The sequence below is a fragment of the Leptinotarsa decemlineata genome, unplaced genomic scaffold (assembly GCF_025532065.1).
Source record: "Leptinotarsa decemlineata unplaced genomic scaffold, Ldec_3_MD MMD2_tig00000576_RagTag_RagTag, whole genome shotgun sequence".
NCBI classification, from domain to species: Eukaryota; Metazoa; Arthropoda; class Insecta; order Coleoptera; family Chrysomelidae; genus Leptinotarsa; species Leptinotarsa decemlineata.
This window is the reverse complement of record NW_027412551.1, coordinates 3,716,647-3,743,445: the sequence shown is the minus strand read 5'-3', so window position 1 is coordinate 3,743,445 and position 26,799 is coordinate 3,716,647. Positions and strand designations below refer to the sequence as shown.

Below are 26,799 nucleotides of genomic sequence, written 5' to 3'. Positions count from 1 at the left end.
AATAATAAGATTATATATCTTGTAAAAAATATATAAATATGGAGAACTTACTAACGTGAGAATAAAATATAAAATGGTTCAAAAACAGATAGAAAAACTTGACATTGTCAGCCAAAAAACTTTTATCAACTGTCATTATTTAATGTTTATAGCTCCTTTATTTATTTTTTAAATGGCATAATATGCAAATCTTTAATATCTTGAGGCAACGTATTGAATGAAATGCCATTATATGCAAGTGATTCCTTGAATGTCAATAATTTATGTTTTGGGATAGTTAATAAATGTTTATATCGTGTTGCATAGGTATGAACTATTGATTCATCTCTTAGATTGGGTACATTATTTTTCACATGGAGCAGAGCTTTATATATATATATATATATATATATATATATATATATATATATATATATATATATAGAGAGAGAGATACACGGTAATGTTATCATCTTGTTCTTGCAGAAAGCAGGACTACAGCTATCCCTGGCTGCAATATTAAAGATAGTTGTAATTATTCTTTTCTGAACAATAAAAACACGTTTTTCCCCCACAAAAGAACCCCGGTTCGGTTTTCTCATTTCATTTTCTAGCTTCATTTATATTTCTTATATTAGGTTTCCCATCTATTATTATTCTCACGCAAGCTGAAATCTCTAATAAAACTGTAAAAAATATTTTCAACCATATTCAAATATGAACTTTCTGTTTCAGGTGAGTTCCAGAATCCAAATATGAGAAGTTTATGAACGTGAGTACCTATAGAATTCAATCCCGGTTTATTAATGATGTCTGCTTGCCTTCATTTCGACTATTGAATCAAATTTTGATGGTTCAAGACCAATTCTTGAGATATTGGACACCATGGGTTAGACACTGCAATTTGTAGTGAATAACCTTCTTTTTTGTGACAGGCTGGAGATGATAAAAATCTATGATAATGTATCCAAATATTGCTGCTTCATGGGATTTTCTCACTAACTTACGTTATTGCAACACATGGTACACTAAGCAACAACTTCTTCAGGCGAGTTCATGAAAAACTACCCGAACTTGAGGAAACTGAACCTCTCAACGAAAAGAGTTTATTTAAAAACTCATTGATACAGTTTATTGTATGATTGTATAGCGAAACACGTGTCGCGGTGAAAATCATACACTAAACTGTATTCCTGAGTTTTCATATAGATTTTCATCAAGTATCAGCCAGTTCTATTCAATTAGAGTTGATTTTGCAGTAAAGTATCCATATGATAGTTCAGTTCACTTTTCCTCAATATACTTCGTCTCATTACCAAAAGCATCCACCAGATTAGTTTACCATTTTCGGTCGAACAGTAAAACTAGTTTCCAACTCAATATTAATATAATGTGTCACATTAACTCAACAATTCTATAAATGACTTTATGCATCATCATCTTCATCATCGTAATCCCCGGGTTGTTTTCTTTTATACTTCACGTGCAACTTCTCCGTCTGATTATAGACAAGCCAGCCAAAAGCGAGTGCTGAAAATAACAAACTAATTACCATTTATTCCATCAGCATAATGATTGAATATTCAGAGCGCTTTCCAAGTTTTGAATAAGTTGTTTATGCAGCTTTTCCAACGCAAAACTGAGAAAGAATGAAAAATTGTTGTCAGTTTGTAAGTAATAATAATAATAATCCTTTATTTTATACAAGAAAGTTTTTAATTGATATTAATTCAGATAGACAGATAGTAAGATTGATTCAAGACACATTTCATTATATACATCTGATAAAATACATTCAAAATGTATTTTTTGAATTTCAAATTCAATGTTCTTGGTCAATAATATGAGTAAATCAATAAACCTCATATTAGTAAGCAAATAAGCTTTTATATGCACGTGAAAATCTTAAAGGAGCCCAGTCACTCCAGAAATGTTGAAGGAGGCAGGATGGTATTCAAAAATTATAGATTACAGAGAAAATGAGTTGTCTGTAGTTTACGGATCAGACTATATAATAATATGATAATATTTTGGCATTTCAGTCTGCTTTGATACTTTTCTGATAACTTTATTGTCTATTGTTTTTCAGTATTTTTAAAATGTTTTCACATAGTAGTGTTGAGAAACTTTTGATTTCTGTCTTGAATGTTATGATTCCTCAAATTCTACTTTGCAGTTTTTCTACAGTGCATTTCATTAGTGTATCCTGTGACATACACAGTGACAGTTTCATTATAATAATAATAATGGAGTGTCTACATGACAGAATGATACTGGATGGAGCCTGTGAAGTCGTCAGAAGTTCGGAGCTCTGCATGGTTCATGACCATGAGAGAGCAGGAATTGGAGCATTTCTCTTCATAAGGCAGCTGCCCGAGTAGCTGATAAAATCGGTTTAGTTTTTGACTCTGAACGAGGTGATCACAACTCAGTTACCAAGTTGGAAGCCGTTCGGCTCATATAAAAGCTGCAGAGATCACCTCACTTCTGCGGTAACACAAGGATAAGGCAATGCATCGAGTCTTCTCCAATAATATTGAAGACCTTGACTTATCAAAGCGTTTGATTTTCGCTTCCCTCAGGTCGAGTAGGCTGGAGTCGGAAACAGGTGGGTTCATCATGGCCTTGCAGGATGGTGTCTTCAACACCTTAGTCTACTGCAGTCGCGTGTGAGGTTCCTCACACAAGGTGCAGGGCCTGCCGCGAGGAGTCCGAGACCCGAATGTACTTGCTGTCAGCATGTCCAGCATATGTGGTATTGGCTCATACACATCGACATAACGAGGCCTTAAGTGTGTTTCATTACCACCTACGGCACTCTTACGGTTTTGACGAGACACCGGTGTTGCCCTACCCTCCGGGGGATATTGAATCTGTTGTGGGGAACGAGAAGTGCCGAATTTATTGGAAGTAATCGTTTCTCAACCTCAGGCTCATTCAAGCTAATAATGTGTAGTTCTTCTCGACTACCAGAGCAAGACGATATTTGTCGTGGAGTTTTCAGATTCTGGCGAGACGAATATTGTCCAAGAAGAAGAGTAAAAACGGATAAAATTTCGAATTTTTTTTTTTTCGAACTCCGCAGACTCTATCCAAATCACTCTGTCAAGATGGTTGTTATGATTATTGCGCCTTTGGTGAATAATGCCATCTCCAGTCTCAGTCTTTGGTGAATGATACCATCTCCAGTCTCAAATATCAAAATCATACCGGCTTGCCGCACTTAGGCAGAAATATCAGCCAGACAGATGCAGAAGACTGTCATTTTTGGCCCACTACGCTTACTCAAGGCACATGATTCTCGGACACAATGATTACCTAACCCACGGTGTTAGAAGTGGTCGTTGGTTGATAATGCTAGCACGCCTTCTCGAATGTATCGGGGCTTCGGGGGATAGGGCCTGTCAGAGCGAACTTAGGTGAAGAAATGATAATAATAATAATGATAAAAAGTGCGCTCACTGCGATTACTCAGGGCACATGATTGTTGGGCCCAATGATCACTTACCCTACGGTTTGCGGAGTGGTCCTTGGTTGATAATGCTGGCGCGCCATACTGAATGTATCGGGGCTTCGGCAGATAGGGCTTGACCAGCGCATATTACGTTAAGAATAGTAATAATGATGATAATAATAATAAAAATTATCAGCTTTATTCATCGATAAGAGTAATAACATACAAAATCAAAAATAATGATGAAGGCGAAGTTCATTTTGATCTTTTTTTTAACTCAACCTAATTTAAAGGACACAAATATACACAGAAATTCAAGAAGTTAACTTATAAAAGAATATCTGAAAGTTATACAAAAAATGAAGAAATTAAAAATGAAATAGTAGAGAAAAAACTGGAACAAAAGAGAGAATTAATAGTATCCAATTGAACTATCCAGCCAATTCCAAGTGCAGTTTCAGTTTCTTCTTGAAGTTATATAACGTATAGTGTCTGAACTCAATTGGAAGTGCATTATAGAGAACACCTGAATTATATATGAAACTTCGAGTGAAACAAGCTGTGGAGTGTTTCGGGATGATAAATTTACCACGATTTCTGGTTATAAGTACTCTGTGTTTCAAGTCTTACGCAGGTTTCTTTCAAGAGATAAATTTGTGGGTGAAGTATGATTTTAATCAGTCTGAGCCAGCCAGACTCCTCAAATTCACCTGAGATGTGATCAAACTTGACATAAGAGAATACTAAACAGTTATTATGAATTTTCTGGAGGAGTTTCATGTCAGATTGTATCATGACAAACGCATAGATGATCTCACAGTAAGTGACTTTCAGAGATAATATCAGTTCTTCACAAAGTTTCAGTTTAGGTCTGGATGTTATCAAGTCCCTATTTCGGTACAGCTGACAATTAACACTAACATGCTTGTTGCACTTCCAAAGGTGCTGCAAGCAGCTTCATCGGACCAGAACCTGTCATTGGCATCGCTTTAAGCTTTGTCAAGCAAACATTGAACACTTGGATGACGGCAAGAAGATTTATGGACTTTGAATGATCTGGAAAATTCTGCTAAAAGTCCATAAATCTTCTTGCCATCCAGGTGTTCAATCTTTGTTTGGCGATGTCAATGACAGGTTCTGGTCTGATGAAGCTGCTTGCAGCCTTCTTATAGGTCACTGTCATCTGAATCATCATATGCAGAAACTTGGACTGTCGGAAGACAGTGTGTGTCGCCTCTGTTTGAAAAATGATAAAACAGCAGAGCATATACTTTGTGCCTGCCCCGCTGAGGACAGAATCCGGTTCTTAGAGTTTGGCAGAGCCGTACTCTTACCATCTGACCTGAAAGACCACTCACTATACAAACTAATCGGCTTCGTTGAGAAGCTGGGTTTATTTGGCCGAGTGTGAATAAGTGTGAGCCACAATAAACCATTGTGAGTTGTGGTGGGGGTCGAATGTACCCACTCACTTTAGATCTAACCTAACCTAACATGCTTGTGAAATCTGAGGTCAGAGTCTAACCACAGTCCTAGGTTTTTGCTTTCATTTACTATCAAAAGTGTATCATCACCAAGTCATACATCGACCAGACCTGTATTTTTGCGTTTTGTACCGATCAGTATAATTTAAGATTTACTCGTGTTCAGTTTCAGATTATGAGCAAGAGGTTGACAAGATCCTGATTGACGTCATGCACAGATTCTTGCCAGTTATTTTTCCTGAATGAGTAGTATAACTGCGTGTCATCTGCATAATGATGTATGCGGCAGATATTTATTCTGTCATGGAAACCTGAAATGTATATTGAAAACAAAGGTGGTCCAAAAATTGATCCTTGAGGGACTCCCAAACTGACTGGTAACGCATCTGAATATCTACCATCCATACATACAATTTGTTTTCGAATCTGTAGGAAACTCTCTAACAACTCAACGATGTGTTCATCGAATCCAAAGTATAAAATCCTCTTACAAAGAAGTTATCTATTGTATCAAATGCCTAACTGTAATCAAGTAATCTCATCAGAGTTAATTCAATTGATTAAAATGAATCCTGATTTATGTTAACACGAGTGGGATTATCAACTATATGATTCCGAAACAATGTTCCCCTACCACGTTCATCTGTGTCTGTATCTTGACGCAATAAACGCAATGATTACCAAACAGTTTTTCATATGCTCTCCACAAATGAAATGAAATGATTCACGAGGAAGGTTTATGAATATAATTCATTATTGTTTTGTGTGAATTTGTTAAAATATGATGGTGTTATTCATATGCATTGTTCTCATATTGTAGATTGATTGATAGCATATGTCTATCTTTCAAGGATAGCTAGTTCTATCCATTCCAATGTTTCATATAATGGTCACATATAATATAGTTATTGGAGATCTACATTCAGATGAATACGATATCTATCCCAATCAAATCAGTACGTTATTTAATTTCATTCCATGTACATAATAATTGGTTTTCACACTATACAATTTTGAATAATATCGTAGAAGTGTGACATTCAAAGTTGATGTTTCGAAGATTTTTTTTTCACGGCCAAGCTATTCTGAATGTCTGAAGCGGGTTATGGGTTTTAGATGAGAGTGAAACTGTTTTGAAGATTTTTTTTTCATTTTTAGGCAAAGGCGCCAGTCTATGAAAAATACAGGAAGGAAAATGTACAAAACAATAATAGATGCAGAATATACTTGAACTGTGCTGATTTCAAAATCTACATCTCACGATTTGATCTCCACAAACTTTGAGAAAGTTAGTTGAAAGTAATAAAGATTAAACATCCAAATTCAATAAATTAGTAGTATATAAACTAAAGTGTGGAACGTGCCCTAAGGTATGTATTGGTCAAACTGGTAGAAGATTCAGGAATCGAATCCAGGAACATCATACGAACTATGTAAATAAGAAAACAAATTCAACATATTCTAATCATCTTCTAGAAGAAAATCATGTCTTTAACGAAGAAATTGAAATTTCACATAAAGGAAATAAAGGTTTGAAACTGAATCATTTGAAAGAAATGGAAATTAATAAACTTCAAAATTCAAACATTCTAATGAATGATCAACTAGATTTGAATAGATTACCATTATTGAACTTGTTTTCTTAAAAACAGAGAAAGGATTATTATTGATATAGATGTGGGGTAATATGCTTCAGGTGATCATAATTGAACAGGTACCTTAGGTAGAGGTTTAGGTAAACTATATTACATATTCATAACGAGTAAACTTGTATAGAATTCACTAAATGAATGAATAATAATTAAAAATATAGTAGAACAAATGAGTTGCTAGATAAATGAAAAGCTACTATCGTGGATCACCTTGTAATGAAAATACCGTGAGTTGAATTCAATACAATGAAGAATACCAAAACACTATTTGTGAAAAAGGCCGCTTTCAAGTTTCAAGCGACTCACATAGAATTTTATTCATTTTCTTCACAGAGGGCAGTCTGAATTGTTTGATTATCAAATCATATGAATCTTAATAAACTTACATAATCTCCGAGCAATGATAAACTCCAAATAACCCTAGATATACTTCTAGGTCCTTGAGAAGTTTTGAAGTGTACTTACAGAACCCCAATGAAAAAAAAAAAACGTATGCGTCTCGGGACGCCCGACAAAAGTTGAACTATTCAATATGGAAATTGTTCAACTTGAGAGAAGATTAGTTTATTACTTAAATTTTATGTATATCAACATGATGATGTGATGATTATTATGTGTATAATAACGTACATACACAAAATTAGTATCATCATAGTATCATATAGTATTCACATAATAAATGAACATTACGTGCTTGCTGGTTAGATTTTTTATACAGTTAACAGTATATGTCTAACGCACACTGAATATTGAGCTTTTTCCGGTGAGAAAGGAGGAGCCTGCCTTCCACTCACGTATACGTCTGCTGTAACACTTTAGTTAACGAAGCGGTTCACCCTCCCATAAGAAGTTATCACTTCAAAAATCAAAATTGATTGTATATATTTCTCAGATTCCACAAAATACAATTTCCCTACCGACCTGTTTTCCACTGCCAAGTGGCACTGACAATCTCTATTACATAAGTAATAATCTATCTAGTTATATCAAATAAATGTTTCTTTTCTGAATAATGTTTCTCACTAGCAAATAATTACCAAGAGCCAATAATGGTTATGAACAGCATCAAATAAATTTGGGAAATAGAGGAAACAGAAAAAACCTGAAATGATTCTTTGGAATTGAATTACATTACGTGAAAATCGTCTTTTCCCTTGAAAAATTCACTTTAGAATATAGTTTGAATCGTATACAGAACGGTTTCATTTTAAAAATTTCTCCATATGCCGGTAGCCAGGCGGATAGCTCGAGAATTCTTACAAAAACCGCTGTCAAATATTTTTTCTAAAAAAAAAATCGAACAAAATAGTTTGTCTTGATATTCCATGTTTCAAATAGAAATTATGATTTTCAGTTTCATTTGTATTCGAAGGCTCTGAACTATGAAAGTGAGAAAAATTTCAATAATCATCGACTGAAAAGAGTGCTTGCAAAAGTACGAGATAATCAACCTCTGGTGGAAGTGAACCGCTACAGGAGTCACTACAAAACTGCAATATATCGCACGACGAAATAAATTCAAGCGACCTAACAACACGATTCGACAAGCGTGATGAAGAGAGGTTGCAATTGCGAAGATTTTGGTCCAAGTAGTAACTCATTTTGAAGATTATAATCACGTTTCTGTTTTATGATTGTTGTGATTGAACTGAAAAATGTTGATTGGAAATGGCCAGCGAAAAACGTTACATTCAATATTGTAATTGAAATATTGAAAAATTAAATTATTCTCTCATTTCTGTTGATAATTTGTGAAACTGAAATATATGAATGAAAAATTACAGACTACTCATAAAAAAGAGAGTTACTTAATTGCTCAAAAGGTAACCTGAGCGGTTTTGCTCGAAGCTCATGGAGTTCACCTGACAAAGTAGATTTCAAATTTCTGGATTACACCCTCATCATTTCCGATACAATATCTCTGTCGCTCGGGAAATACATTCATCTCATGGCAAGTTCGAACGTTGTGAAAAGTTGACAACCGCTGCTGGTGATGCGGAGCGGTTGTATTCAGAATTATATTTACCAATGGCAATAGATGCCTGAGGGTAAACGAATGAGGACTACATGGACTAACGGAAAATACATCATACTCAATATCCGGAACAGTCATTGAAGAAATATCCGAAAGATATAAAATAAATACGAAAACATGAGAAAGTAGTCTGATAAAACATATCCACGGAAAGTAAGAACAATACACAAAAAAAAAAAATGTTACGCTGCACATTTATGATCTTCATATTTTCGAATTAGACTCAGTGAAGTTGCTCTCGACCTAACGGTTATTTGTTTTGTCAAAATTTTTCGATTTTCAGAGAAAAAATAATGAAAAATATCAGCGAAGCACTCGAGTTCAAAAATTTATTTTCTATCGCAAATACATAATAGACAATAAGGTGATGGGTCCGAAAATTTCAAAATGAAGACAGTAATTGAAAAATTACTGCTTTCTTCAGTGATCGAGGTTTACTACTATGAATGAAAAAAATGAAGTGCAGTTCTCTTCAGTTGTGCATTTTCAGTCACCCCTAATCATTGATATCTAGTGCCACATGATCCAGGAATTTTATATTAGAGAGGAATTTAACGCATGCATTCTGGACTTGTTGTATTTTTCCAGATGTTAAAGAATCAATACAGTGACCATTGATAATATCACAATGATTTAGTAAAGACAGAATCAAATAATCACACAATAAAGACCGTGTTTCTGCAAACCACTAAATTTTCGTTTTGTGTATTGACATGGTCAATAAATTTTAGATCAGTATCCATGTGAAGTCCAAGATACTCAATTCTGTACGTGGACTGCAATGTGTGTTCCTCGATCCGAAGTTTTATATTGTCTATGGCCCTTAGCCGGTCTGTGGCCTTTCTAAAGATGATCATGGATTACTCATGAGTATCTCATGTATCAGGCTGTGATTTTTAAAAATAACATATAATATATTCTTGAGAAAAATGGTAATTCACCCCACGCATATACATATATATATATATATATATATATATATATATATATATATATATATATATATATATATATATATAGAATAGTTCAATTCTGTTTTCGCCGGTATCTCAGATGATCATTTTTGGATGAGAAGAATACTGTTTTGAACTTACAGAAATAATTAATTTGTTCAATTATATATATATATATATATATATATATAATATATATATATATATATGAACTCATCGAGAACCTAACTGAATAAAGTATAAATAATGAAGAGAAGTGAAGCAAGAAATGAACCTTGAGGAGCACCATGAGAAACGCTCAGATCATAGGAAGTACAACCTTTCATTACTACTCGTTGAATTCTATCGCATAGGAATGATCTTATAAATTGACATAAATAACCATTATAGATGAGTATGATATACACCAAGAAGTGGTTCATAGTATCAAATTTCTTGATGAGTTCAACAGATAGAAACGGAGTTGTTTCTTCTTTGTCCGTTGCTAAAAAACTGTTGTCGGTAATTCATCCTGAAAACATAGGGGTATATTTGACTATAAGCGGCTTTTTCGAAAATTTTGAAATTGCTGATAAATGTTTATGGGTCTTAGATCAGTTGAATTTTTCAGTTAACGGATCTTATGAATTGAAAAAATGAAGTACTTCCCCACCTTTTTGGTGAAGTACATGTTTGTTGACATTTGTTAACTATACAGGGTGTCAATTTGAAAACTTTCCACCCTTAGTATCTTGTTTATGGAAAATTAGGAAAATAGGTCAGTTTTACTTTCTGGGGGAAAATGTTGAATAAACATCTTCAAACCTCATGGTTCACCCTCCTGGTAGGGGTAATGTTACCCTTAGAATATAAAATAGGAAGCGGGGTCAGGTGGTAAATCATTTTGGGAGTTCAATTCTGTTTTCGCCGGTATCTCAGATGATCATTTTTGGATGAGAAGAATACTGTTTTGAACTTACAGAAATAATTAAATCGTGCATGCACTGCGACTGATGATTTTCAGGTTATTGTTCAAACAAATATTATTGTATTCACTCTCCTATTGATGCAAATGGTTAAAATAACAGGTGCAAGAACAGGTCCAAGAAAGTTTAGGAAGTTTTATTTTTCTTTGTTCATAGTTCCAACCTTGCATTATTAGAAATGTTTCTTGTCTACACGCGTGAGTTTGTATTCGTTGGTTATTTTACGTTTATAAAAAAGTGCCAGATTGCTGGAAACACATTTCAACCATTCTTTTGGGCATTATCCAATGAACTTTTCGATACGTTATTTATTCTGCTCTAAACACTAATAGTATATTTTTGAACTGCTCTCGAAAAGAATTGAGAAGCATGGTGTTGTAATTCGTCCTTCGAGTTCATCGATATGAACAACGATGCAAGATATGTCTGAAGAAAAACTCTATGGGAGTTAAATCGGGTGATCTCGAAGGCCACTCACTTTCTCCCCTTCTGCCATCTATCCCGAAATTGCTCGTTCAACCACAGTCGAACGGGACGAAAATTATGTAACAGATCCTCCTCCGTCAGCATCAATTTCATTTTCTAGCTCTTGAGCTATAAATGGATCGATAGTCTCTTCGAACATAACTAGGTAAAACTACCATTCAAGTTTTCTTCAATGAATAAGGACCAATAATGTCATTTCAGACATCAACTTCATTTGGGTGTTGTGTATGTCATACTCAAAAAATGTGAGGGTTTTTTTCACTCCAATAGCCATTTTTTCTATTAACATTGCCTTAACAAAATGAGCATCTATCGCTGAAACAGAAATTCAACAAAAGATCAGGAATGCCATTGACTCCATGAGTAATTGTTTCACAAAATCATAGTCATACTCATGGAGCTCGTGAATGATTCGTTTCTTATATGGATGAACTCAAGTTCTCATAGTCTCGTGTGACAGTTTCGTGACTGAAAAATGGGGTTAATTATGGGAAATCCATTGAGCCCATTACTTGCAGAAATTTTCATGGATAATCTAGAGAAGTCGTTCTTTAAACATCCTTTGATTAAGAATTTGTTGTATTGGCATAGATACGCCAACATATTCAAATCATCTTCTAGAAGAAAATCATATCTTTGATGAAGAGTTCGAAATTTGCACATAGAAAATGAAGGTTTGAAACTGAATCATTTGGAAGCAATGGAAATTAATAAACTTAAAAATTCAAACATTCTAAAAACTAACCACTTGGATTTCAATATATCACCATTACTGAACTCGTTTTTTAAAAACCCAGAAAGAATTATTATTGATATAGATGTTAGGTAATATGCTCAAGTAATCATAACTGAACAGGTAGCTTAGGTAGAGGTCTAGGTAATTTTTTGAGGTAGTTTCAATTATGTTTACTTTAGTACATGAATATTAATATAAGAATAGCTTGAAGTATAAATCACTTGAAAAAACTGCTGTGCTAGGGGAACATGTGATATATTTTTCCAAATAAAGTTTGTGAAGATCAAATCGTGTAGTTTTTGAAATTACCATGGATCTTCATCAAGTAACGGCCAAATCATTTAGAAAAAAAATATTCAAAGTGTCACCCTAGAAAATAAAACTGAGGTGTCTGTTCGATTTTTGATATCATGCACTGGGTGGAAGATATCAAGGGGGAAAATTTTTCAAATTGGCACCCTGAATATTACAGGATGATGGTGAGGGATCGTGATGAGAGATGTATAATTTTTATGAAGATTCTATCCAATTTGGTCAACTTTCATTCAATAGAATAATGAACAGATATGTAATCAAACTCAAATTTCTCAAAAAAAAATAATATGAACACCTTTTTCAAATACCACTTTTTGATTGCTTTCAATTCGAAAGGTATTCTGATAATATTCTTTCTATCAACATCTGTCATCACTACATAAAATATGTATTCAAATACTTCAACATTTTAATAAAAATACACCCTTAATTCCATGGAGATAAGGGTAATATGACTTTCCTCTTAGTCTCTACTTCAAAGTATCTCAGTTTAATAGATGCCTACAATCATTGTCACCAATATTCAGCCCGAATATGCATTTTGAAGATATTGAGATTTACATTTTTTATCCGGTTGGGATATATCATTATCCTAATACTTATATTGGGTAGGAGCATGACATTCTGATTTTCTCCAGAATCAATAATTTGGAACGTTTGCTACTAAAATCACAACCATTCCTGTTGATATGTGGGGAGAACCAGTGAAAAACTGATTTCTATTGAGAATTATCTGAAAGAAGACTCAAAAATATAATATTATTGATGAGCTTAATCCATGGATAAGTCTACGGAAGCAAAACTAAAATGGTGATAACATTCTTCTTTGTGTTTACAAAAACTGAGCAAATAAATTTATTCATGTTCTATTCAAGGAAACCAAAGATAATACTCCTTCATACCATTATACGAACATGAAAATAATTATGTTGTTTCCTTTTGAAGTAAACTCGAGTATTTTGTTTTCAGTTCTTGGATCTCTTGTTTTCCTTAGAACTTCTCATCTTGACTCCATTCAGTTCTTTGGATCGAGAAGTTGACATTTATGTTGTTTGTTGATTGGAAGTAATAGCATAATTGAAAATAGGTTTCACAGATCCTTGGAATCGAAAATGAACGTAGGAATTGTATGTTAATACTCTGCCGACGTAGCTTGCTTTTCATCTTAGCTTTCGATGTACTCAAAAATTACATTAAATAATTGTATAATCCAACCCCATTTTAACCAAAATGAAGTATCGGCTTTACAAAAGTTACAGAATCGTGGAATAAGGATTATTTTACAAGTGAATAGGTATACCAGTATATCAGACATGTTAAGTATATTGCAGCGGCTGTCTGTTTCTCAGAGACTGTACGAGTTAGCAATGATATTCATTTTCAAACTAAAACATAACTTGCTTCCAACTTATTTTGAGGAATTCTGTATATATAAATCTCAAATCCGTAACCACATAACAAGAGCAAGTAACTTCCAAAAATTCCACCTTCCTCGAACTAATTTGACTAGTACGATGAAGTCTTTATTTTATAAAGTTTTGAATGAGTATAACAAATTCCCACTTTCGTTGAAAGATTCAATAAATGTTTTTGAATTCAAAAAAACTCATGAACTATATACTTTCTCATCCCTGATTTTTTTCTGTTTTGTAATATATTTGTTATGTATATCCTCATGTTGAAACCATTCTGAAGTCATTGAAAAATGCGTTCCTTTTTTTTCTTCTATCATATCATCATTTTTGTTATTCACATGTTATTAATTTATATATTTTTAAAATAAAGTATGCATATTGAGATGTCCCGAAGAAATCAATAAATATTATTATTATTATTGATATTTGATGTTGAAATCGTCCGTTTATCAGATGTATAAACCATACATCAATGAAAAAGTATACCTTTCGAGAAAGAAAACCACATCCTTTGGTGTTGAAAACCCCCACTTTGTGTCATTAAATGAATTTGAATATTTATATTAAAAATGAATAAAATAACGGAAGTGTCACTTTTCAGCAAAAATTTAATTTTTCATCTCCAAAGTTATATTCATGAAGTTATGAATTAAGCAATAAATGAGCCGATCCTAACACTGCCAACACAACAAATGAAAAAGTCCCTTGTGAAAGTGTCATTTACTTTCTTGAACTATTATGATGTCGGTTGTTGGAGAGAATAAAATTTTGGGAAATTAAAAATTTCATATAAAAAAGGTGTCACTATACGAGTTTATGTTAACAGTAGTTAGTTCTTGAAATAGTCGATTTTTCAACTTTCGCGTGGTCATATTTTCAAAAATTCGACACATCACAATTCGACTTCAGATTTTAGATCAGGCGACGGAAATACCAAGAGCAAACCATTTTTATTGAAATTCAGCACAAGACGCATGACAGACTAATTACCCGCCAAGCATTTGTGTTATCCTATTCTAAAATATCTCTGAAAGCTTCAATGGAATCAGATACCGCATATACTTTACACCGCTACCGTTTCAGGTGGTTTATTTCTCCTCGTTCTAATGAATTATTTGTATATCATTGAACTTACGTGGGACTACATATGGGAACTCTTCTCTTATCCGTCTTATGGTATTTGGGATGCGAAGCGAAGGAAGAATCTTTAGATGGAAGGGAGACACTTCAAAAAATATCACTGACTTCAAGAAATACCGAGTTCCTAAACCGTGGGTCATTTCGTATACATAAGCGAATGACAGATACCAGCGAATGACCAGATACCAACTGACAATTCAATAATCTTTCATTTATTTGGTTGCTAGGCAACATCTTTCAGAAACTATAATTCATAACCCTAGATGCATAACAACCACGGTATCTTCACCAATTCGCTCTTTTTTCGTCAAATGCTCTTGACACGAATCGAATTCTGCAAAACTGATTGAGATTATTACCGCTGATTATGGTAGACGGTAATTACTGTATAAAGCTTCTGGAAATTGAAATAGTATGTTGAAACTAACTTTGAAAATCGTAAAAAAACTAGAAAAAAATAAAATAACCGTTAGGTATAACAAAGGTACATTTATAATAAAACAACCCAAAAGAGTTTAACAGAGTTATAAAAGGATACAAAAATAATGATTCATTGTACTAATTCTAGATGGTAACCGGAAGAGGTAATAATAAGGTTAAACATAGGTCATATAAAGTTAGGTTAGATAATGGATCAGTTATAGAAAGAAACAGAAGGTATCTAGCAATCATTCCAGAAGACAAAACAAATAGTTATTCTGTAGTGCATTTCATTAATTCGGACTTCCATTGTTTAATATGATGTTTGTTTGAAGGTGATTGACAATGTTTCATGATGAATTTCACTAGTTCGGACTTCCATTGTCTATTATATAAAATTATTTGAAATCCCTGGTTCCGTTTGGCGGAAGTTGGCCATTTTTCGCTTGATGATGGGTTTCCATATATTACGTATTTCTACGCTGGCTTGGCTGAATACATTGTTGGACAACATGTATGCGACTTCCTTGAATTTTCTTCTTAACCAATGTTCCTCTCTATGCAAGATCTCAGCTTGGGACCACTCGGTGTTGTGTTGATGGGTCCAAACATAGTCTGCTATTTCTGATTTCCTGGTCTCACGCTGAACTAGACGCCGTCCTGAAACACATCAACAGCGTGAGACCTTCCATCACTTCCACAATGGAGAAGGAAATCCAAAACGAATTACCATTCTCAGAGGTTTTGGTGAAGAGTGCCGACACTAAGTGGGAAACATCTGTAAACCGAAAACCCACTCATACGGGACAGTATCTGAACCACAAATCCAACCACCATCAATCGACTGAAAGAGGAATCATCAAGACTCTATTAGACCGTGCTTTTGGGCTCTGTCATACGAATGAAGGTCTCGAGAAAGAACTAGACATCATCAAAAATGATCTTCAATGGAATGGCTACTTCAAAGCGATGGTAGAAAAGACTGTGGCTAAAAGACAGCAGGATCCTGGCAAGGAAGAGAAGCCGTCACAACCAGTGCTTGCACTTCCCTACATAAGAGGATTATCGGAGAGGATAAGAAGAGTTGGTTCCAAGTACAACATCAGAACCTGCTTCTGATCCGGTAACACTATCCGTAGCAGAATCACCCCAGGCCACCAAACGCGGACTACGATTCCAAGAATTGCATTTACCGGATACCCTGTGAGTGCGGAAAATCCTATATTGGTGGAACTAAGAGGCCATTGAATGTTCGCATTGCCGAGCACAAGAAACACACATAGCGAGGGGAAATCAGGAATAGCACACCATGTTTGGACCCATCAACACAACATCGAGTGGTCCCAAGCTAAGATCTTGCACAGAGAGGAACATTGGTTTAGGAGAAAATTCAAGGAAGCCGCATACATGTTGTCCAACAACGTATTCAGCCAAGCCAGCGCAAAAATACGCAACATATGGAAACCCACCATCAAGCAAAAAATGGCCAACTCCCGCCAAACGGTCATCTCCCACGGAACCAGTGAAGCGGAAAATGGAAAGCGGGGATAAGTGAAAGTACTCGAAAGACCTATAAATAGTCATTTCTCGGAGGAATCAGTCCAGTCATCACCCGAAGACGATTGTGGATACTAAAAGTCGAAACGTCGTGAACTAAGGTGACTTGGAATCTCTCCACATTTTATTTTCTTTTTTCATTTCTTTCTTTTTATTTATTCAATTGTTCTATTTTTACTTATATTTTATTCCACTATTATTTCATTTCAGGTTTATTTTACTTAATATAATTGTTATTTTCAGCTATTCATTTTTAATTCTTCTTTTTTAGTTGTTTCAGAAATTTCAAATCATTTTATATAGTAGACAATGGAAGTTCGAACTAGTGAAATTAATATGATGATAATGGATTTGAAATACCTGAAAGAATCTGTAGAAAAATTAAAAAAGATTAGCTGAAAAATAACAATTATATTGTGCAAAAAATTAAAAAAACTGAAATTATAATTAAATGAAATAAAAGCAACGACCAGAAAAATCAGAAAAATTCTACTATTAACACGAGATGAAAATTAAAAAAATTATTCATAAGACATGAAAATTAAAAATTAAAATATTCCAAACCAAGTTACTTCACGACGTTTCGGTTGTTAGTATCCACAATCATCTTCTGGTGATAACTGACTATTTTCAGATCATTCTCTCTTTCCTCTCTCCACATCATTGGTTTTAGCGGAAGCTGATCGTTTGGCGAGAGTTGGTCGTGTTCCGCTTGATTAGAAGTTTCCATATGTTGCGTATCTCTACGCTTGCTTGGCTAAATGCGTTGTTGGACAACATATATGCGGCTTCTTTAAATTTTCTCCTAAACCAGTGTTTTTCCTTTTAAATGATTTCAGCTTAAGCCCACTTGATGTTATGTTGATAGTCCAAACGTACTCTACTATTTTGCTAGTTCCTTCTCGCTATGTGTGTTTCTCATACTCGGCAATGCGAACTTTCAATGGCCTCTTAGTTTCACCGATGTATGATTCTCCGCACTCGCAGGGTATCCGGAAAATGCAATTCTTGGAATCGCAGTCCACGTTTGGTGGCCTGGTTTTTGTGAGGCTGCTACGGGTAGTGTTCCCAGATCTGAAGCAGGTTCTGATGTTATACTTGGACCTAACTCTTCTTATCCTTTCCGACAATCCTCTGATGTAGGGAAGTACGAGTACTGGTTGTGGCGGCTTCTCTTCCTTGTGGAGCTCTTGCTGTTTTCTAGCTAAAGCCTGTTCCGTCATCACTTTGGAGTGACCATTCCGTTGAAGGTCATTTCTGATGATGCCTAGTTCCTTTTCGAAATCTACCTTTGTATTACAGAGCCCGAAAGCACGGTCTAGTAGAGTCTTGATGATTCCTCTCTTAGTCGATTGATGGTGGTTGGATTCCTGGAAACATTGTCAACTACTTTCAAAGGAACGATAATTCTGTAGTTGAAAAACCGAAAGTTTCAAATGGTAGCAATGAGGTTATATTTGTGAAATATCAGAGTAGTACAGAAAGAATACTGAAACCAGTTGATATAAAGTTTATGATGTATTCAAAGGAAGGTTTTTAGTATTTTGTGTAAGGCAAAAGTAAAATCATTTCAGTTTAGTTTTAACTTCACAATATTATATGTTAATTTGTTGTGAATTATTTTCGGTGTATAATTTTGACCAAGCGGAATATATATTATTTGAAATGAAGGTTTTTTAAATGTTCAAGAAGAGGTAAAGTAAATCAGTATTAGCTATCGGTTCATTCACAATTATCATAATGTAATCTGGCTGACGAGATACTTTATATAAGTGATACTCGATAGAAATCATCATTTAAAACCATTTATTTCACATATGGAGTCTGGCAATCAGAATGGTTTTTCGTTTGAGATATAGAAAATGTTTCTGTAGTTTCCTTTGCAAATCATAAAATGTTCAACCCCATCATCTCATACATTTGTGAAATATCATTTCTAATTCATAAAAAAAGATTTTTTGTTACATCAAAAAAATATTTCCGCATATCCAACCCGGAATCAACCTTTCATCCTATCCACTTGCAAGTACAACAATACAAGTGAAGTATAATGATAATAACTCGTCTTTTATTGATGATAGTCAACATATAGTGAATAAATAAATAATGAGACTGATGGCGAAGTTTACCTGTCGCTATAGTAAATAAAATCGTTAAGTTATGGTTGACTGCTTCATTATCAGAGAGATAACATAGATATGAAAGATTTTATAATTTGGCGCATGAAATTGTTTCGGTAATTAAGGTTGCATACTTATGAGAAGAGTCTGAAAAAGAAATACATACAATACATACAATGTGTAGAGTGGTTGAAGAGTTCGTCCTGTTGAGTTTCACTGTTAGGAAAGTGGAAATTTCTTTATTTCATATTTGAATTTATTAGTATAGACTTTGAAGTCTTCTAGGAGCAGCTGAACTGTTTAATCAAAAATAATTCGCAGGTAAGTAGAAAAATAATTACTCAATGCATCAGAATTGGCCGAATTGTCAGGAATTACAGTTTTTCGAGAAGTACAAACACTCAATTTCCTAAGTGTTCTCCAAGAAGTTCTTGAATCACTGTTTTCAAAAACATTTCTCATTTCTGGTTACTGAAAATGTATAATTTCTGATTTTTTTATATTCTATAAATTCAGATTCATATTTTTTTAAACTTTAGAACGCCCTATATCGCTCTTTTTTTTAATTTTCAAATTGTCTGTTAGCCAAGGTGCTGGGTCATCACTTGGGTAGTCACTGAACTTGAAAAGAGCCTTAAAATACCTTACACATTTCACAATCTGAATTCAAATAAAATATCTGCATGTGTAGGTACTTGCTTAACAATTTTAAAATACACTCCCTCGAAAGATCCAATACAAACCTAACCTAACCTAACCTCTTAGAACTGGCGTTTGGACTACTCTACTGTTAAAATTGTGGTAATTACAGTATGGGGCATTAAGTGGAGACCAAATTTTAAGAAGTTCCTCAAACATCAAAATCACTTGTTCGTGTTTCTTATTGGAGTTTCACTACTGCTGAGAAGAATTGCCTGGTGAGCAAAGAAACCTTCAAATTTCTCCAAAGGATTATAGAGTTCAATCAAGCCAAATGTTACAAATTGCTAATGGATAAGTCAGTATGAGAAATATGCAATGAAGATGGATATTCTGAACGGAAAAGTCCAATTTTGTTATCATTTGAACAATCTGGATAAAAATTATTCCAAGTTTAAGATGGAATTTGTTGTCAAATTCATAAATCTACTTACTTTTATGTCTTCACGCGTACATGAACCCTACACTTAGTAAAGCCAACTCTTCAAGTGGCTACAGAATGAATAGAAGAGACAAATCGTGAAAACTTTCAAAATTTGAATGAGAATGAGCTTATTGATAAACCTTTTTACACCAAGTGGTTCTTCTTTTGATGAAGTTTGAGTAATTTATTATATCTTCATTTAGTTGAGGTTGAAATTTTTAGAGATTCTTATGGTTTGGTGGGCACATTGTTATCGAATACATTCGAAGGAAATTTTTGTGATTTTCTCTTTTACTACAATGAATATTGTTTTGCACAAATTAGACGTTAATTGGAATCACATCAGGTTATCATGCAGTCATTTTCAGTTCCATCTGATATTTTCTTGAAATTCGCGCCTCTTCAGATATTATAAACTGCAAAACTATTGAACGCATTTTCATACGCCTTTCACTAATAGACAAGGTGATTCGAGAAAAAGTGTATGTATATACTTCAGTGATATTTTGTGTGAATTGGGAAATATGAAGATTTCATGAATGCGAATTCAACAAATCGGTTCTGAGGTATCCATAGAACTGAAATTCATGGAACTCAAAGTTTTACATTGTTACACACAGACCTGAATTCGTAAAGATTCAGGAGTGTTTGCCTAGGAGGAAGATGAGAGGGTGAGTCGTCATAATTATGAATAATCATGTGCTGTTATAACGGAATTCTTAGATAAACAACTGAATGTTTATTGTCTAGCTCATTTGAATTTAGAATTTTGAACTTGAAATGACAAAAAAGACCTCTGAAAGGCAAATCAGCACGAGGATAAACGGATTACAAGCCGCGAAAGAATGAAAAGAGATCTCTAATTCATGCAATCCAACCACTTCAACCCATAAAAATGAGGAGTTCCTAACTGAATTACTTTCAACAAGGGACATTTCTGTTCACTTTAAGGCACTCAACTTTTATTTGACTCAAGAGCACGTATAATCAGTTTTCCGTTTTTTTATGACAATCGCTAGTAAAAGGATCCAGTCAAGTGTCTTTATTCCATTACTTTCACTGATAATTTTTTAGAATAACATCACCTCACTTTTGAAAAGAGGATAACGAAACCAATTAAAAACAGGACATTCCTCAATATCGCATATTCAAGCAAATCAAGAATATTAGAAAATCTGCTGAGCAAATTACTTGATTGTACAGGTGATTCAAAAGCATTTTGACAAACCTCAGGAGGTGATTCCTCACAATATTCTAATATGAATTGTTCAAATACATAAATGTCCGGAAACCCTTCGTTTCCAAAATACAGGATGTTGAAATTTTATTTTTATTTTCGTTTTTTCAAATAACTTTTGAAATACTGAACTTAATTAAACGAAACTTGGTAATAGGAGGTTTTTGAGGTGTCGAATTCGAACCTGATGTTCTTATTGCTCTTACTCGTAGGGGGCGCCACCTACACGTCTTTTTCTTTTTTGAAGATTCATAACTTTTTTGGGCGTACTTCTAGCACATTTTTCAGTAAAAAAATCGATTCCTCTATCATATATACGTAAATAAGCTACCCTTGTTACTAGTCGCTGTAAGCAACCGTTTTCTAAATATTTGGACTTGAAAACTTCAAGTCGATTATTTGATAATCGATGCATGTTGAAGTTATTACGAATATTTTGCTTTTTTCACAAGAATGCTTTGGAAATGAATTTGACATTTTACTCGTTTCAAGAGGTCATTACTGTTGGGTACGTTCCTTTATGACATCCTTAAACGAAATAGTTATTTTTGTATCAAGGGTGCATAATCAGTATTTGTTTTAATAAAATTTGCAAGAAATGTCAACATTTCATTTCAGGTAATTTTGAATATGTAGAATAAGCGATTATAAACGAAACTAAATTGTATTCAAATAAATTGTTGGAAGTGTCCACCTCCAGCGAAGATACAGGCAGTCAGTCGTCTAGTCATTGAATCTCGTACCCGCTCAAAATTTATTAGTGTGTTTCTTATTGTTTCACAGGCGTCTACTATTCGGTTCCTTAGATCTTCCTCGTTCACTACTGGAGTCTTATAAACTAGTAACTTCAAATGTCCCCAAAAATAAAAATCTATCGGGTTTAGATCTGGGGACCTTGGTGCACACGCCTGGTTAGGTTCTTCTACACCCCTACCGATCCATCGATTTGGATAGACTGTGTTAAGGAATTCCCTGGCTACAACGCTGAAATGGGCCGGAGCCCCATCATGCATAAATCACATGCGGATACGAATTTCTAATGGTACATTCTGAAGTAGTCCCGGCAATTCATTTTCTAAAAAGTGTCTGTAAGTTGCGCCATTCAGTCGGAGCAGAAGAAAGAAAGGACCTATCAAGTAATTATCAATTATTGCCGCCCATACATTTACAAAAAATTGATACTGATAATGCATTTCACTAACTGCGTGCAGATTTTCGAGAGCCCAAACATGGTTGTTATGAAAGTTTGTGATAGCATTTCGGGGGAAGTTTGCCTCGTCCGTGAAGAGTACATCTTAAATATTGAGGATTTCCAGCCAATTTCCTCAAAAACCATTGACACATAGTAATGCGTTGGGAAAAGTCTCGTGGCAAAAGGGCTCGTACCCTGTGAATATGGTATGGATAAAACTGTTGATCGTGGATAATTCTCTAAACTGTGGAGTGAGTATAATTGACAGCTTCAGCAATTACTCTTGTTCTTGTTTCTGGATTCTCCTCGAAAGCGTTTAAAACAGCTTCTTCCAACTCTGGGGTTAGGACTGCTCGTGGTCTTCCAATAATATCAGCTGCCCTCTTAAAGCTACCTGTTTCTGCCAAACAACGGTGGAGACTAGCAAATGTTGGAGCTGAAGGCAGTACTCGATTATGAAATCGCTCCTGGTAAATACGTCTTGCTTCGCGCGCATTGCCATCCGCAAGGCCATAAACGAAATGCATATCGGCTAAATGAGCATTATTGTTCAAATAATCCATTTTTTCAAAATAAGTGTTTTCTACTTCTATATACTTACGGAAACTTCAACAAAACGTCTAACTGTCACAAAATATGTAATTACCAAAACTACTCACAAACATCAAATTTATTTTCAAAGCATTCTTGTGAAAAATGCAAGATATTCGTAATAACTTCAACATGCATCGTTTATCAAATGATCGACTTGAAGTTTTCAAGCCCAAATATTTAGAAAACGGTTGCTTACAGCGACTAGTAACAAGAGCAGCTTATTTACGTAGATATGACAGAGGAATCGATTTTTTTACTGAAAAATGTGCTAGAAGTACGCCTAAAAAAGTTATGAATCTTTAAAAAAGAAAAAGACGTGTAGATGGCGCCCCCTACGAGTAAGAGCAATAAGAACATCAGGTTCGAATTCGACACCTCAAAAACCTCCTATTACCAAGTTTCGTTTAATTAAGTTCAGTATTTCAAAAGTTATTTGAAAAAAACGAAAATAAAAATAAAACTTCAACATCCTGTATTTTGAAAACGAAGGGTTTCCGGACATTTATTTATTTGGACAATTCATATTATATTATTCTGAGGAATCACCTCCTGAAGTTTGTCAAAGTACTTTTGAATCACCCTGTATAATATTTTTATCAGATCTTGAAATTGTTGGGCGATGGATTTCTTCGTTTGAAAGCTAAATTTTTAAAATCTTGGAAACGCACTTAGCTATTTAGATCCATTGAGCTACGTATTCGAGATATATAGATAGATAGATAGATTTATCAGTCCTTCGTGCTACATTATTTATTTATTTATTTATTTATTTATTTATTTATTTATTTATTTGATCCATACAAACTTGTTAAGTTTTATTACATGGATTCCTATTATTAACAATACATACAATGTAAATTCAACTTAAAAAGAAATATATTTTTATTACGTACTTACTATAAGAACTGTTGGGGTACAGATTTAGGTAGATTTAATTTTCACGAAGATATATTCAGTATATTATTCAGTATTGTGTTACGGAAATTGGAATATGGTAAAGACCAATCAATATCCGTTATTTCATTGAATTCATTAGCTAATATCAACATGGTTGCGAGAGGTGATCTAGTGCTAGATATTGACACAGAAATATTGAACATAATTGTATGTCGAGTACGGCGTGAAGGGACATGAAACGGAATCAAGTGTAGGATTTCGGGGGAATCAATTCGATTATTAATTATTTTATATATGAATATCAGGGCTGACAAATTGCGTCTTTGTTCTAATGATAATATTTTGAATTCGCTCCTTAGCCGTGATGTTCGTATTAAATTGTAATCGGGCCATTTATGATATTTTTTAAAATAGAGATATCGAAGAAATTTGTTTTGAACCTTTTCAATTTCTTTTAAAGTAGTTTTGTATTCTCCTGTCCAAATTATTGAAGCAAACTCCAGTTTTGGTCTAACTATAGTATAGTAGAGTAATTTAATTGTATTTATATTATTAAATTCACGCGTTTGTCTCATTAAATATCCCAACATACGATTTGCAGATTTTACTAATAGCATTATATGCTTTGTGAAGGAAAAAGTACTATTATAAGTAATGCCTAAGTCTTTCACCTCGGTTTTTTCACCCAGGACCTCTCCATCCATATGATATTCAAATTTGATCACATCTTTCAAACGGGATATTGTTAACGTATAACATTTTTTTATATTGAAAAATAACTTATTAGTATAACTCCAATTCACAATGTTGTTGATGTCTTTTTGCAATGATACGCAGTCTCTAACAGTCTGAATACGTTTAAAAATTTTGAGATCATCTGCAAACATCAGACAATGTGAATGATGTAAGACCGAGGGTAAATCATTAATGAATAATAAGAATAGAAGAGGTCCTAGATTTGATCCCTGAGGAACACCGGAATTAGCATAAAATTTTCCCGAAGTGTTCCCATTATGTTTAACAATGAAATATCTATTTCTCAAGTAATTTTTAATCAGTTCAAGAAAATTCCTCGACAACCCAAATTTACTAATTTTTAGCAAAAGCACATCATGATTTACTTGATCAAAGGCTTTACGGAAGTCTGTGAATACTATGTCCAATTGAGATTTATTTTGTAAAGTTTTAAAAGCATGGTTGCTAAAAATAAATAAATTAGTATTTACTGACTTCTGGGTCATAAAGCCATGTTGTTCAGGTGCTATGTATTTATTTGCGAATTTATACAGTTTCGAATATATAATTTGCTCCAATAACCTAGACGGAGCACACATAATTGAGACACCTCTATAATTTTCAATTTCTATTTCATTCCCCGATTTGAATATAGGTATGGTAATAGATGTTTTCCAAAATTCAGGAAAAATATTTGACTCAGCTATTAAATTGTAAATATGAAGTAATGGACCTCTTAACCATTCATAACAGCCCTTCAATATATAAGGAGGGATGCCATCAATTCCCGCAGCTTTTTTGGGTTTAAGTTTTTTGACAGCTTCATTATAGTCAAGTTCAGTTATTGTATGTATTTGAAAGGAGTCATTTGTCATATTAGAATCATTCAGGTTTACATTGTATGATGCTTTTTCTTCACAGTAAACAGATGAGAAAAAATTTGCAAACGATTCTGCGGTACCCTCATCTGCCACCATTTTGCCCTTATAAGTAAAGCTGCCTAAGCAAGTTTTATTTGTTTTTTTACTATTCACATAATTCCAGAATTGATTTATGTGTTTAGTAACATTCGATTCCAAATTTTTTATGTATTGCTTTTTCTCCTTCCTAATTAGATTTTTAACCTTCCTACGTAATTCTTTATATTTCTCATTATTCCAATTAGATTTCATTTTAATTTTTCTATAGTAATTCTTCTCTTTCAGTACGCTTTTAACTTCATTTGTAAACCAAACTGGAAACTTTTTCGCATTTTTATAAAATATATATTTAGGTACATTATTTGCTATCACGTTGTTCCAAACTGTATAAAATTTATCCAGAGCCCTATTTACATCTGTTTCATCAAAAACGAGGCTCCAGTCGGCATCTCTCACCTCTATACTTAGCTGTTGAAAGTCGGCTTTTTTGAAATTATACCAGGACTCCTGTACTTTATATGTATGTTTTTTAATATTTTTTGTATTGATTGTGAAATTAAGAGTTGGATGATAGTAATCTTCTTTTACAAAAGGAAGAAAGTCTCTACTTACTACAATTGTATTATATTCCGACCCCATTATCAGGTCCAATATTCTTTCTTGATCATTTTTTATATCGTTAAATAACTTAAATGAATTGAAATCAATGAAATCTCGTAATAAGTTGAATTGCTCGTTGAAATTATCGTTGTCAATAAATGTGTTGGTAATACCCTGAATATTGAAATCACCTACTATAAATGTGTTATTAATATTGGTTATATGTTGTTGCAGGAATTCGTACATTGACTTATATGTATCATTTGAGCTGCTTGGTGGTATATAAATAAGGACCATAGTATATTTTTGATTACTCACCTTGAAGTCAACTACCAATGCCTCAAAAAATCTGCAATATTTGGCATAACGTAATATTTTGTAATTTTTCTTAATTGCTATTAATACTCCTCCTCCCTTACTCTTATTAGTTAGTATCAAATCTCTATCGGCTCTGAGTATGTTATATAGTTCCGCGTCAACAACCTCCCCATCACTTATTTCATCTTGCAACCACGTCTCTACTGCTAGGATGACATCAAACTCATCGTCAAGTGATCTACTATGAAAATCAAGTAATTTTGTATTAAGTCCCCTACAGTTCTGGTAGTATACGTTCATGGTATAGGCCACTTGCTGAAAAACTAGGTACGCTATGAGCTCTCATAAAAAAAATTCAGTAATTCTGAATAAAAAAATGAATTATGGATTATATATTGTCTGATAATGATCAACAGAAAATTACATTGACAGAAATCTGTAGTGTGCGAAAGCCTTTACAGGATACACAAAA

General features: G+C 33.8%; 2 protein-coding genes across 2 annotated transcripts in view; one reads left to right on the top strand and one right to left on the bottom strand.

The window, feature by feature from the left end:
• The window catches only part of LOC111505266 (uncharacterized), a 347,102-nt gene that overhangs the window by 202,665 nt on the left and 117,638 nt on the right, over positions 1-26,799 (top strand). The gene's annotated exons all lie outside the window — the stretch shown is intronic.
• LOC111512736 (cytochrome b-c1 complex subunit 8-like) lies at positions 1,348-14,824 on the bottom strand. Its single transcript, XM_074174291.1, has 2 exons — positions 14,610-14,824; positions 1,348-1,509 (listed from the first exon to the last, which is right to left on the bottom strand). Exons 1-2 carry the CDS (start codon positions 14,752-14,754, stop codon positions 1,406-1,408), a joined length of 249 nt encoding a protein of 82 aa, XP_074030392.1. The 5' UTR covers positions 14,755-14,824; the 3' UTR covers positions 1,348-1,405.